General features: G+C 38.6%; 1 protein-coding gene across 6 annotated transcripts in view; it reads left to right on the top strand.

The window, feature by feature from the left end:
• MACROD2 (MACRO domain containing 2) overlaps positions 1–14,862 on the top strand; it is a 2,143,045-nt gene that overhangs the window by 1,951,367 nt on the left and 176,816 nt on the right. For all 6 annotated transcript variants that reach the window (XM_025399153.1, XM_025399154.1, XM_025399155.1 and 3 more), the window contains one exon: positions 5,783–5,864. In XM_025399153.1, the coding sequence (XP_025254938.1) occupies positions 5,783–5,864 (82 nt within the window). The remainder of the gene's footprint in view (positions 1–5,782; positions 5,865–14,862) is intronic.

Here is a 14,862-nt window from a genome sequence, read left to right on the forward strand (position 1 = left end):
TGCTTTGCAAAACCATCCAGGTTTCTCTGTATTTCTGTTCTCAGCTCTTCTGGCAAACTTAAAGGAAAGTCCTCCGAAATATCTTATTTTTTTTTGGTTCTAGAACTAAGTAACCCTTAAAACTATCTGCCATATACCTACATTTTAGTCAACTCTGTTTGTGTAACATATACTCTGTGGATATTTACAGAGCTCCTATTATGTGCCAGATCCTATACTGTGCACTGGTGCTGCAAAGATGAGTTCCACCTGATTCTTCATGAGGTTCCAGTTTAAGACACAAAGTGAACTGTCAAGTTGTTCTAAAAAATATTAATGTTGTTTTTTGTATTATTTTCGATTACATTTTAGACTAGGGAATCATCTGAGTTTATTGACAACGTGTTCATAAAAGAGTAAGTTATTGGCCGGGCATGGTGGCTCACGCCTGTAATCCCAGCACTTTGGGAGGCCGAGGCGGGCAGATCACGAGGTCAGGAGTTCGAGACCAGCCTGATCAACATAGTGAAACCCCGTCTCTACTAAAAATACAAAAATTAGCCAGGTGTGGTGGTGTGTGCCTGTAACCCTAGCTACTCAGGAGGCTGAGGCAGGAGAATGACTTGCACCCGGGAAGTGGAGGTTGCAGTGAGCTGAGATTGTGCCACCGCAATCCAGCTTAGGCGACAGAGTGAGACTCCATCTCAAAAAAAAAAAAAAAAAAAAAAAAAGAGTAAGTTATTTTAAATATACAAAGTTGCTTTAATTACAAGAGGGGATGGAAACTTTAGGAAGTTAACCAAGAAGATGGGCCAGGACCAACAAAAGTCCATTGAAAAAGAAGTAATTGGAATTTGAGAAGCCTTGACAGGTTGCACACCTCTAACAAGGAACATTGTTATTCTTTGTACTTCATTGCTCTTCTCTACATAATATTCACTGAAATGATATTGAAGATTACGTCAGTTGGAGTTAAGTCAGAGAAGCAGAATCCTTGAATGATATGGGGTAATGGATTTATTGCCAGGATTAGACCTTGTACAGTTGTGGGAGAAACTGGGAAAGCAACATTCCACAAGGGGATGATTGACTGAATAGAAAAGCTTCTAACCGGGGCCCATGGAATGGAGCTAGTGAAGATGTCTATGCAAGTCCCTTGCCTCTCCATCCGAACAGGGCCAGAAGTATGTCAGCAGGGCAGATGATAAAGAGGCAGTTGTCAATAGGAAAGCTGCAAGCAAAGCAGGAGAGAACAAAGACAAATGAAAGTCACAAGGGAAAACTGGAATCCGCAGAGATGCACAGGCCAGTGTATCTGTCTCTCACTGATTGGAACCTCAAAGCTGCGATGTCCTGCCGAAGGAGCCAGTGCTCTCGCTGCAGAACTTCATGTGTGCCCAGCCCGGCTCCAAGAACGTGTGGCAGAAGAACCATCAAGAACTGGAGAAGCTGTGGGGCCAGCTGCTACTCCACACCCATGTGATAAGCAACGGCGTGTGTGACCTGCCCAAGCCCTGCACCACCTTCCTCACATAAAGTCTCTGACTGCACTTCCGCCCTGTGAATCTCAAGGACATTTCTCTGTGGCCAGCCCTAATCCAGAACCATTCAGAGAAATATAACTTAAGCTTAACTAACTTTTGACATAGACTGTAACAGACGCATAGAAAGCAAAAACAACAACAACAACAACAACAAAAAACTATAGAGATGAGATAATTCCATCTTTTCTTTAGAAAGATGTAAAAACCAGGGTGAGGAGAGATAATGGCTTGTCTGATGTAACAGAGCTAGTGACAGGCCTAGAAACTCAATTCTGTGTGTGTCTCTCTAGGTGATATCACAGAAGAAACAAACAAACAAACTCTGGATGTGAGATTCATACACTATCTTCCTATAGTCCAAGCCACTCAGGAGGTTTGCTTAAGCCTAGAAATTTGAGTCCATCCTGGCAACATAGCAAGACTCCATCTCTAATGTATTTAAAAATTTTAAAATAAATCCTAAAAGCGAAGACACCTGAGTTTTTGCCTTAATTGATTGCTTCGGCCTTGGGGAAAAAAAATCACTCGATTTCTGGACTCATGTTTTCTATAAGTGAATGGCATATAGGCTAGGCGCAACAAATTGGAAGTGATCACTTAATGTCTGATGAATAAATGAACGAACACAATCTCTCAAGAACCACTATTTCACACAATTATTTTACTGCCTAACATTTTAAAAAATGAAACCATGAGGCCGGGCGCAGTGGCTCACGCCTGTAATCCCAGCACTTTGGGAGGCCAAGGTGGGAGGATCACAAGGTCAGGAGATCAAGACCATCCTGGCTAACACAGTGAAACCCGTCTCTACTAAAAATCAAAAACATAGCCGAGTGTGGTGGTGGGTACCTGTAGTCCCAGCTACTCAGGAGGCTGAAGCAGGAGAATGGCGTGAACCCAGGAGGCAGAGCTTGCAATGAGCCGAGATCGCGCCACTGCACTTCAGCCTGGGTGACATAGAGAGACTCCATCTCAAAAAAAAAAAAAAAAGAGAAAAAAAATGAAATCATGCTCCTGGACCTCAATAGCAAGGCATTCTTGTAGGTTCTCATGAAATTTATCTGGGGCTAGTATGGGGCATCTGGGCCCTTTTTCCTTTGCGCAAGTCAGATTTCCAGTCTCTCAGCCATGTAACAATTAGACTTTCTCCTCATCCCACTGTGACTCCTTTTTTATGTATTCAGTCTGGGCTTTTCAGTAGGAGTCAAGTACTACATAGCTGGAAAAACAAGAGATTCTGGAAAAGCAGTTACAGGGAGAAGCTAAAAGAATATCAGATTTCTAGTTATGTATTTTGATGGTTAGCTCATGAATTTGAAATCAGCGTTTAGCAGGAATGACCTATCTCTGCTGATGTGACATTAGCTGGGATGGCTCAAAGGCCTGGAGTTGAAATAATCTAAAGTCTACCTACTTTCAGTGAGGATAGTTGGATCCATATAGTGTCTCTGCTTCCTCATGGCATGGTTGTTGGGTACAAGAGCGAGCCTCCCAAGAAGACCAGGCACAAACTGTATCACCTTTTATCACATGGATTGCAAAGTTATATAGCATCATTTCTACTATAGTGATAGGCCTCTCAGATTCAAGAGGTAGAACAGTTGACCCTTGAACAATGTGAGGGTAAGTGGTGACTATCCCCAATGCAGTCAAAAATCCATGTATAACTTTTGACTCCCCAGGTACTTAACTGCTAATAGCCTACTATTGACTAGAAGCCTTACAGATAACACAGAAGATTGATTAACACATATTTTGTATGTTACATGTATTATAGGCTGTATTCTTACAATAAAGTAAGCTAGAGAAAGAAAATGTTACTAAGAAAACCATAAGGAAGAGAAAATATATTTACTGTTCATGAGATGGAAGTGGATCATCATAAAGGTCTTCATCTTTATTGTCTTCACATTGAGTGGGCTGAGGAGGAGGAGGAAGGGGGGTAGGTATATTTTCTCAGGGGTAGTAGAGGTGGAGGAAGTGGAAGAGGAAGCAGAAGAGGCAGGCATGCTCTGCTTAACTTTTACTGAAAAAAATCCACCTATAAGTAGACCTGTGCAGCTCAAAGCTGTGTTGCTCAAGGAATAACTGTGGATCCCATTTCCCAATGAAGGGAGTATCATTATTACATTGTGAGAAGAACTGTGGGATGGAAAGGGCATTGCATGCCATCTTGGAAGACACAGTGTGCCACAAGCACTGATAGTATGCATGGTGTGTTCATAAACACAGAGCTTGTCAACTAAATGAGCTCTTGTTCAACAATAACCCCAGAGAATATGTTTGTGCACACTTATATAAATACATACACATATACATACATAATAAGTACTTAGTGAATAAGGCTAATTCTTGGATTCACCTTGCTTCCAAGACATTTTCCGTGCTATGCCTAAGGGTAAGGGCAGAGAATTGGGCCACACAATTAATTTAAACTAAAAGTGTTTCATTGTCACCGTCCCCCCCACCTTTTTTTTTTTCTGGGAAAATAAATTAGGCTGCTGAGTTTTGGACCTAAATCATTTCCATGGTAACAGAGCCTAATATGCTAAAAGGCAGATTATAGTTCCCTCTAATATTTGAAATATCTGTATATGGTCTGCATGGCCGAAGCAGGCAGATCACGAGGTCAGGAGATCGAGACCATCCTGGCTAACACGGTGAAACTCTGTCTCTACTAAAAATACAAAAAATTAGCCGAGTGTGGTGGTGGGCGCCTGTAGTCCCAGCTACTCGGGAGACTGAGGCAAGAGAATCACCTGAACCCGGGAGGCGGAAGTAGTGGCAGTGAGCTGAGATCGCGCCACTGCACTCCAACCTGGGTGACAGAGCAAGACTCCATCTCAAACAAACAAACAAACAAACAAAAGTACACTTAGCAGAGAATAACATTGTCATTTACCCACACACACACAAACACACACACTCATACACACACACTCATACACACACACATATATTTATGCACACTCACACAAGAAACATGAGTGTTAAACAAATTTCATAATTTATATTAAATGATTTAAAGTATGGGGGAAATGTGTAGGAATGACACAGTTCAGCCTGGTCTTCTCGGATCTGCATTAAGTCGAATTTTCTTGTTTTGATTTTTGATCGATTGGTTGACTTTAGAAATATTCTGATCATGTAAAGCCTGGGGGAAAAAAGTCAATAATCGCAGATACAGAAGTGAGAATAATTACGATCTCCTTTTCTACTGGGAACTGTCTTACTAGTGAGATCTGTATCACGTAGGCTAGGAGAGCAGGGAGGTTAGGTGGGTGACTTCCATTGGGGTTCTCTCTTGTCCTGCCACGTACACACCCACTTCCATTTCCTACTGCCATGAGAAACACCTCATTTGATGTTCTATGCAACTTGCCAGTGAGTGATTTTCAATTTTTTTTTATGTTGTTAAAACAAAATAACTAAAGGGGTATTTATTTCTAGGACATAAAATTAAGTCACTGATTTAATCAGATATATGTGAGCTATTATGTATATTCCATGTCTCTTCTCCGTTTACTATATTGCTCTCTGAATGTTTCCAAGAAACTCTTTACACACAGAAGTTCTCTCAAAACAAAAAAGGGACTATGCATACATTTTACTTTTGAGGTGGCATTTACTTATTCAATAATAGCTACACAATTAAATGTTATGTTGACCTTGTGTCACTGTCAACTAGTTACTTTTTGTTTCTGTTGCATTTCCAAGTGTGTTAAACTAAAAGCAAGTGGCTTCATGCCAATTAAGCTACATGGAAGCTTTTTAGGCCTTGTTCAAATACTAACAGGTTTGATAAATATATTTGTCTAGGAAGAGTAGGACAAAGAGCTCTTTGTTTACTGGCATACTTTATTGTCATTCTGCTGTATACCTCTCGTGTGGCTGTTTTATAGGACATAAAGTCTAGGTATCCTGTCGGAATCTCAGATCTTATTTATAGCTTGCTGCAAAGTGGCTTATTGTCATTTATTATTTCTTATTTGATTTATATAGCATCTTTCCACCAAAGAGCCCATAGGTTTATTTATATACAGAGCACGCGCACACACACACACACACACACACACACACACACACAGTCACATCCTTATACACATCCTTGAACTTCACTCAATGCTATGATGTAGATAGCAGTATAGAACCAAAAATCTGTATGAGGCCTTTCCATTTGTTTTTGTTCTAAGACGACGTTCTGCGAGGACAGTTGCCATTTTTTGTTTTCACTTTGAGTGTTTATCTTTTGCCTCTAGGTGGATCGGATCATTTTCTGTGTCTTCTTAGAAGTTGACTTCAAAATCTACAAAAAGAAAATGAGTGAATTTTTCTCTGTAGGTGAGTAAAGCTACTTCTTGTTTCCTTTCAAATTGAGGATTGAAGAAGTGAGCCATCACTTCTATTCCTATTGTTTTTCATCTTCAGGACTATTACATACCGTCACCCCTGCCAACTTGTATCATAGTTTTTAAGAACTGAACAAGGTGACAGAAAATCTAGGCTGTGGAACTCTTACCCCCAGAGGTTACTGTGTTGTCTTGGGGAAATCAGTTCATCTCTTGGGTCTTGGTGCTTCACATCAAAACTGAGGGGCTAATTATTAATAAATGATTTCTAAAGATGCTTCCCCTGGCCCTAAATTACATGATCTGTGATTCCTTCTCCAACTTGTAAGTTTGCCGGGCCCCATGCCTGCATCTACCCTGTTAAATACCATTGTTGGAAATTGTAAGCCCATTTATATTCATAGTCAGAATTCAAACTGTTCCTGCATTCCATCCCTATTCCTTCCCCAGTTTCTCACTCCAAATTTCAATGCCTATAGCAGCACTTCTAGGGCAGTCTGAGAATAGCAGTCATTCACACTTCTTTTTAGAAAATAGGATAAACCTCGGGGTTATTAGAGAACCTTGAGTAATGTATTTACATCGATTGAATGTGCCATTAGTTGGATTTGGGTAATTTGAATATTTTCCTCCACTCTTCCTCTTCTAGCCTATTAAGGCTGAGGTTTGTTTAATGCCTTGTTATTTTTATGGTGCCATTAAAGTCACAGTGTCCAAAGTGCTTTCCTTAGCCATGGCAAGAATTGCTTCCAGGAAATTTCAAGCTACAGTGAGCATTGTTGGTACTTGCCTTTCAGTGAGCTTTCTTTTGAGGTTTCCATCTCCATCTGAAGTAGTTTGTCATATCACAGGTGACTCTGGCAGGTGGAAAGGAGTGAATAAAGAGTGCTGATGCACATTCATCCTCTTAAGCCATCTATCAGAGCCAAACAGTAAACAGGATGCCTTGCCTGTAGATCAGAGTAGGATGCGTTCTATCCAGAACAGCTGTAGAAAACCAAAAAACCAATAGAGATGGTCAGCTCTCTGCTAATGCCCTAAGTGGACTAAGTTCTTCTAAGTAATTTGAAGTTCTTCTCCCTAATTTTATAATTGAAAGGTGAATCTGCTAAGTGCATTTAATTTAAGGCTTTTACTAAAGTATTTCTCGAACTGAAACATAATGTAAATTCCTCAGATTCCCATGTGATAAAGAACTGGACTGTGGTTATAATCTTTTTCTCCTCCTCTTCTTTCTCTTCCTCCTCCTCCCCCTTCTCCTTCTTTCCCCTTTCTTCATTTTTTTCAAGCATCTCAGTGTTCTTCAGAGTGGACGCACTTAACAGCTATTTGATAAGTAGTTGTTGAGACGAGTTGAATTAAATAAATTTTTCTTGCTGTAATCTGATGACTTTTTGTTTCAATGTCCTTGTTCCATTTTTCCTTTTGATTTGCTTTATAACAATATTGAGCTGATTGGTGCCTGTATTTTTAAGTATTATTAAAAGTAAATGTTAATTATATTTTTAAATGTGACTTCCTATGATGTATGAAGCAAATATTCTCATGTCTTGTCAGTATTACATCATAATTGATAAGATTTTATAAATTTTAGACTCCTTGAGATATTCGGAAATAATGACATCATATTCATTCTCATGTCTTCTAAAAAATGTCTGCAGGAAGCCATACTAACATAAGATAAAAAATAATTGCATAATTATGATCTATTGATATTGAAACAAATGTTTCTATCAGCAGGTATTTCCAATGATGCAGAGTGAAAAAGCACACTGCAAATTTAAAAGAAAATGAGACAGTTTTAGGAGTGTAATATATTAATAATTATACAAACAAATTATTGTTTGAAAAATTGCTACTTTAAATAAATTTTAAAATGCATTGCAGTGCATGAGCAAGTGAAATAATGAAATCATCCTCAATCTCACATCAATGCTTTGAAACACACAGTGCTCAGGAAATTATTGTCAGTCCATATTTACAATAGTAAGTACATTTTAAACTAAATGTAAAAATCCTCAAAAATTGTGAAGTATTTCTGCAATGTTGAAGCATTAGGTATTTGAAAATTCTAAATATGCAACATGAAATAAGGGTGATGTATAATGGAATGTGACTACTAATGTAGATAATATACTTCACCTGTCATTAATTTGAACTTGTGTTTAATTCATAACTATATGATCTTTAAATATAATAATGGTTAATAATAATCATAATTAATATATTAAATAATAACAATAATAATGGTTACTAATAATGCAAACATTTTTTAATTGCTTTCGATTAGACGGCCACAGCGTTCCTTTCTTTACATGGGTAAATCATTAATCTTCATGATCACTCTAAGAAAGGAGGCACTGTATTAACCCTGTGCTGTGGTTCCATTGTTAGGGTTTTTTCTAATTTGGTCTTATGGTTTCTCTCTCTTGAGAATGGCCGTAAGCCAGGATAGCCATTCTCCAGGAGAGCTTTGAAAAGGGTTGGGGGAAAAGTTAGGATATGTGTGTCAGGGGAGACACAGTGAGGAAGTAGAACTAAAATGCCCAAAACAGAAGGCATTTATTACTCACAGGTAGACAGGTGAGGGATGCCCATAGGAGACCAACAGGAAGCCTGGAGGTGGCAGGGAGCCCAGCCAGCAAGGGGGGAGCAAGAGAGAGCGAGCACCTGGAGACTGTCTTTATTAGGTCCGTATGTACCACCCCTTAGGCTTTCCCATGGGGATTGTGGATTGGCTAGTTTAAAGAAAACACTCAGGAAGCAGGAACTTACTTTGATGATTCTGACACTATTAGATTTTTACCATGATCAGCAGTTGTGGAGTGTATTGGGTTTGGGGTCAGCTGGATGAGGAACAAGTGGAACATATCACAAACAATCACACAGGGAGGGAAGTTTTAGTAGGCCAAAGGTGACAGGATACAACTGGCTTTCAAACAACTTCTGTTAGGCCTAAGCATGGATGCTGGCCAGGCGCACAGTGACTCATACCTGTAGAAGGAGGATTGCTTGAATCCAGGAATTTGAGGCTAGCCTGGGCGACATAGTAAGAACTTGTCTCTACAAAAAAATAAAAATACAAATTAGCTGGGATTGGTGGTGCATGCCTGTAGTCCCAGCTACTCAGGAGGCTGAGGTGGGAGAATCACTTGCGCTCAGGGGTTTGAGGCACAGTTGGCTATGACTGCACTGCTGAACTCCAGCCTGGGTGACAAAGCAAGACCCCATCTATAAAAAATATAAATAAAGAAGTAAATAAATAAATAGGTAAATAAATATTGTAGAGATTTTAAAACCAAAAGGAAAAAAAGAAAAAAAAAATGGATGCCAAGGCAGCAACCATATTGAACAAATTTATGATACCCTATGTTTTAGGCATGAAAAACGAGGATTCAGCTAGGAAGCAACAGAGCTGTATTTTAAAATTGAGAATGGCATCTGTCATTGCCAAAGTGATAATAGGTTCGTTTTCTCAGAGCATCTTTAGAGAAGGCTGAGATCAACTTCCAGGCTGTATTTGGAGTATTGGGAAAGTCCCATTTCATCGGCTGCCCATCATTTTTCAGAGGGGCCACACTTCTCTTTCTTCTAGTACCTATAAATACCTTCATGGAAACTTTTCTAATGTGAGTTAAATTAGTACTTTTATCATTCATCTCGAAATTGAATTCTATTCACATCATAGAAGTACCGTGGTGCTGTTACCTGCCGATGAGCAGTTAAGCGGGGAAGGAGAAGCCCAAAGGCCTTTATAGCACATCTACAGGAGAAGATGGAAAATTGCTTATATTAGTTTGCCAGGTCTCCAAAAACAAAGTACCACAGAGCGGGTGACTTAAACTACAGAAATACATTTTCTGATTATTCTGAAGGCTAGAAGTTCAAGGCCAAGTGGAGGCAAGATTAATTTCTTCTGAGGCCTCGCTCCTTGGCTTGTAGATGGCTGTCTTCTCACTGTACTTTCAAGTGACCTTCCCTCTGAGTCATTTGTGCTGTATCTTTCTCTTTGTATAAGGATGCCAGTCAAATGGGATTAGGACCTACTCTAATTACCTTATTTTAATTTAATTAGCTCTTAAAGGTCCTATCTCCAAATACAGTCATATTCTAAGATATGAGGGTTAGGCCTTCAACATAAAAATTCACAGGGCACAGTCCAGCGCATAATATTGCCCATTGTAGAAATACATTAAGAAACTCCAGGGAAAGAAACCAGCAACAAATTTTTTTCAACAGTTTTATATCTGGCTGTGGGGTAAAGCACATTTGACTTTTTCCTTCCAGAAGTATTATTTGAAAGTAGAGTGTGGCCACTTTATGGAATTATCATACACTTTGGTTGCAAATAATTTATACTTACAGTGTACCATTACAAGGCCTACAGCAAATAATATTTGTGTGATTCAACTCAGAAATCTCTTTGTTCTTTACATAAAAAGGCTTGTATTTTTTCAGTGTGTAGAATTTATTGTGTGCAGTTTTCACTAGATGTAAAAAATTAAAAAAAGAAAAGAAAAGACAATTCCCGATCTAGAATGTGTAAGTCATTTTTTTTAACTAGAGTCTTAGTCCCACTAGAGAACTGAAAGATGTTAACTTTCCTCATAATAACAATAAAGAACATACGGTTTATAATGATATTAAAGAATCTTGTTTAAGCTTGAGACGTATCATGGTAAACCCTCTTCCCCTCCTCCCTTTAGGGAAAACTGACCTTTGTTTTCTGCACTGATTCTCAACTAGGAGCAATTTGGCCTTCCTGGGGACATTCTGAGGCATTTTTGTTTTTCACAACTGAAGGAGGGGAGAGGTTACTGTCCTTTAGTGATTAGAGGCCAGGGATGCTGCTAAGCATTCCACAATGCACAGTATAACACCCTCCACAACTCTCCAACAGATAATTATTCAGCATCAAATGGCGATAGTGCAGAGGTTGAGAGGCTCCGTCTACTAGTACTGTCTCTTACCACTCAGGCCATCGCGGCAGTCTTTGCCTTTGGACTAGGGTTATTTTACAGTGTTTTGACTGCTAATGCTTTACCCATAAGTAACTATCAAGCTGGATTTGGAACATGTACCCTCAGCCTGGCCTCTGGCTTCCTGGATTTATGACCCTCCTAGTCCAGACTTCTGGTTTTGTACCCTCTCCATTCACTCTGTACCCACTATATTTTGACCTTCGTTAGCCACATACACCTGCCACCTAGCCCCTACTCTCCAGGTCCTCCTGGCACCACCCCACTCCTGGTATCATTTATCTATTACTGCTCATGAATCTATAGAAATAACCTCAGAAAATATGATCATTACATAGGTTTTATATATCTAATAGAAGTGTAGAACTAAAGGCTAGTATACAGAGCAGTGAGGAACAAATTCACTTATTATTTTCTTTATATACCTTAAGCAAGGTTCATTGCTTCTTTGGCTAATACTTTTCATTTTTTTATCATTAGTTTGGTGACCATTGGTTGATAAACTTTCCTTGTGAGCTCACAAAATATGTTTGAACTTTAGATACCTTCAATCCCTTATCATTATCTGCATAGTAACTGGTCACAGTGAAATCACCTATGACTGAAAAACCTACCAACTAATCTTTTTAAAATTTGTTTTTCAGAGTCAGGGTCATACTCTGTCATCTAGACTGGAGTGCAGTAGCACAATGGTACTGATCATAGCTCACTGCAGCCTCGAACTCCTGGGGCTCAAGGAATCCTCCTGTTTCAACTTCCTGGGTGGCTGAGACTACAGGCACACCCCCACATGCCCAGCTAATTTTATTTGTTTATTTGTTCTTTAGAAACATGGTCTCACCATGTTGCCCAGGCTTGTCTTGAACTCCTGGGCTCAAGTAATTCTCCTGCCTCAGTTTCCCAAGTCTTTGGGATTATAGGTGTAAACCACCATGCCCAGCTCTAATCTCTTTAGTTTTTTTAAACCATAAAAACAATTACATTTGTCAATTTTGTTTCCAGCTTTGAAATGTATATAACATATACACAATACCCATGTCAACTTTACTTAAATGTGATTAACATATATATATAGCAATGCCGGGAAAGCTAATAAGATAGGAAAATCAATTCCAGGATATGCATGTGCTCATCCCAAACCTGACACCTGTTTAGAAGAGGAAGATTGTATTTAAGATGAAAAATTCCATTTATGTCTATGAAAATAATTTTAAAACTATGTTTAAAAAATTAATAGATAAAAGGCTAAAATATTCCCAATGTTCTTGATATAAATAGTAAAATAATGAGCTATTTGGGGCCAGGCACAGCGGCTCACGCCTGTAATCCCAGCACTTTGGGAGGCTGAGGCGGGCAGATCACGAGGTCAGGAGATCCAGAGCAGCCTGGCTAACATGGTGAAACCCGTCTCAACTAAAGATACAAAAAATTAGCCGAGTGCGGTGGCGGGCGCCTGTAGTCCCAGCTACTTGGGAGGCTGAGGCAGGAGAATGATGTGAACATGGGAGGTGGAGCTTGCAGTGAGCCAAGATCATGCCACTGCACTCCAGCCTGGGCAACAGAGGGAGACTCCGTCTCAAAACAAAACAAAACAAAACAGAACAAAACAAAAATGAGCTATTTGACCTACTAATATTTGGGGCATCTATCTGGTACCACATAAAATAATAAACCTTATAAAACTGCAAGAAGTTTGAATGCCTTAAAAATGAGCTTGCAAAATAGTAGACATATAACATGAATAACAAGTGTTTTATAGTTAGAACTAGGTAAACTGAATCCCTAGGAATTATAAGTTTATAAATTATAAACTTTACTGGAGATGTTTTTTGGTCTTAAATACAGATTTTCTTTTTGTATTGTATATAACATAAAAGCATATGGATGGTAAAGTAAACCCCTAAGTCAAGTTTGAGAATTATATCTTGGGAATTTCTTGAATATTTAACATATTTCAATGTCTAGCTAAAGTGCATACATTTTATTTCTCAACTATTGGCAGACATGTTATTAATTCACTTCACTTGAGTATGTAAACACATTTAGGTTACATGCATTTTACCTTCTTAGATATAGATAGCACTGGGAAAGTCTAGCTTTGCATAATCATGATAAAGAAAATTCCAAACTCATATTTTGATAATAATTTTTAATATCTTAAAGGCATGCCTATAATTTTTAAAACAAATCAAGAAACTTCTCAACCACATTTCACTTATTTTGACCTGCTTATAGTCTTCCAAACATGTAATAAATGTTATTGATATGAATACGTCTTTCATTTATTTTCCCAATCATGAATTTCTGCCATTTATTTCTGTCTAAATTATACACACTCCTGCAACGCAACTTTAGTTGGGTTTTATATTATTATTATTGTCTGACCTTTTTATCTTGGTCTCATCAATGAAAAAATAAGTTTGTGGAGAACAGATACTATTCCTAATATTCCATTGCCCTTTCAGAATCTGGAAAAATTCTAAATATATCGTAGGTGTTTATTAATGTAAATAAAAACGTACCATGAGACTAGACTGAAACTGCTATGGTTGGAATGTGTATCTCCTCCAAAACTCATGTTGAAATTTAATTGCCATTGTAACAGTTTTAAGAGGTAAGACCTTCAAGAGTGATAGGCCATGGTAGCTCTAGCCTCATGGGAAGGACTGGTGTCATTATAAAAGGGTGAGTTCAGCCTCTTGCCCTTTGCCTTCCACTTTGTGATGTCTTCCACCATGTGATGATGTAGCAGAAAGACCTTCACCAGATGCCAGCACTTTAATATTTGGCTCCTCGGTCTCCAAAAGTGTGAGCCAATACATTTCTGTTCATTATATATTACCTAGTCTGGGGTAGTCTGTAGCAGCACAAAACAGATTAAGACAGAGAGAATATTTAACCATAGTTTCAGGTAAAAAGTCAGTTTTTCCTAGAAACTCTAAGTATTGTTAACACAGCTAGACAAGGGTATAGCACTGCTTTTTACGTATTTATCAAAATTTTCAAAACTTGGCAGGGCACAGTGGCTCACGCCTGTAATCCCAGCACTTTGGGATGCCGAGGTAGGCGGATCATAAGGTCAGGAGTTTGAAACCAGCCTGGCAATATGGTGAAACCCAGTCTCTACTAAAAATACAAAAATTGGCCAGGTGTGGTGGCGGGCGCCTGTAGTCCCAGCTACTTGGGATGCTGAGGCAGGAGAATTGCTTGAACCTGAGAGGTGGAGGTTACAGTGAGTCAAGATCACACCATTGCACTCCAGTCTGGGTGACAGAACAAGACTCCATCTCAAAAATAAATAAATAAAAATAAAAAATTAACATTTAAAATTCTCAAAAATTAAAAATTACTTCTCCGATAAATGGGCACAATACTTTAAAATTTTACCCAGGCAGTATTTAAAATTTTTCCTGAATTTCACTTTTAAAAATCTTAGATCTTTAAAAGCAAACAAGAGAAAGTACTCACATTATGTATTCTGCATCCTCCCTTTACACTGATTTTATAAGTTTATCTCATCCATTATCATTCATTCTCTTTCTATCAATCAGTTGCCACATATTTATTATAAGCCTACTGTGTTCCCAAGGCTGCTACATTTAAGATATTATTCTTGTAATAGTCCTGAAGGGCACATGTCATGTAGAACAGTTGGAAAACAATATTAGCAAATAATCAAGTATAACAGTGATATGGTCATAGCACCCAGGAATTCAGATGCAAATGTGTATGAGGACCAGATTGATTGGGACAGTTTTCGTGAAGAATGTGGCACTTCCAGTGATCTTTAAGGAATGAACAAGGGTAGAGAAGTTCACGTCTGGTGTTGGGTAAACAACATAGAGGGAGAATGGCAGTTCAAATTGGAAAAATTGTGAAGTAAAGTACGATGCTTATGTCCAATTTGTGAAGCCCTGACTGAGAAATTTTGACACTTTTGCCAATGTATTATGTGATTGGGCCTAAGAGTAAGTCCTTGAATGTGAAATAGGATAGATTCCATATTTAAGA

This window comes from Theropithecus gelada, chromosome 10 (genome assembly GCF_003255815.1).
Source record: "Theropithecus gelada isolate Dixy chromosome 10, Tgel_1.0, whole genome shotgun sequence".
NCBI lineage: Eukaryota > Metazoa > Chordata > Mammalia > Primates > Cercopithecidae > Theropithecus > Theropithecus gelada.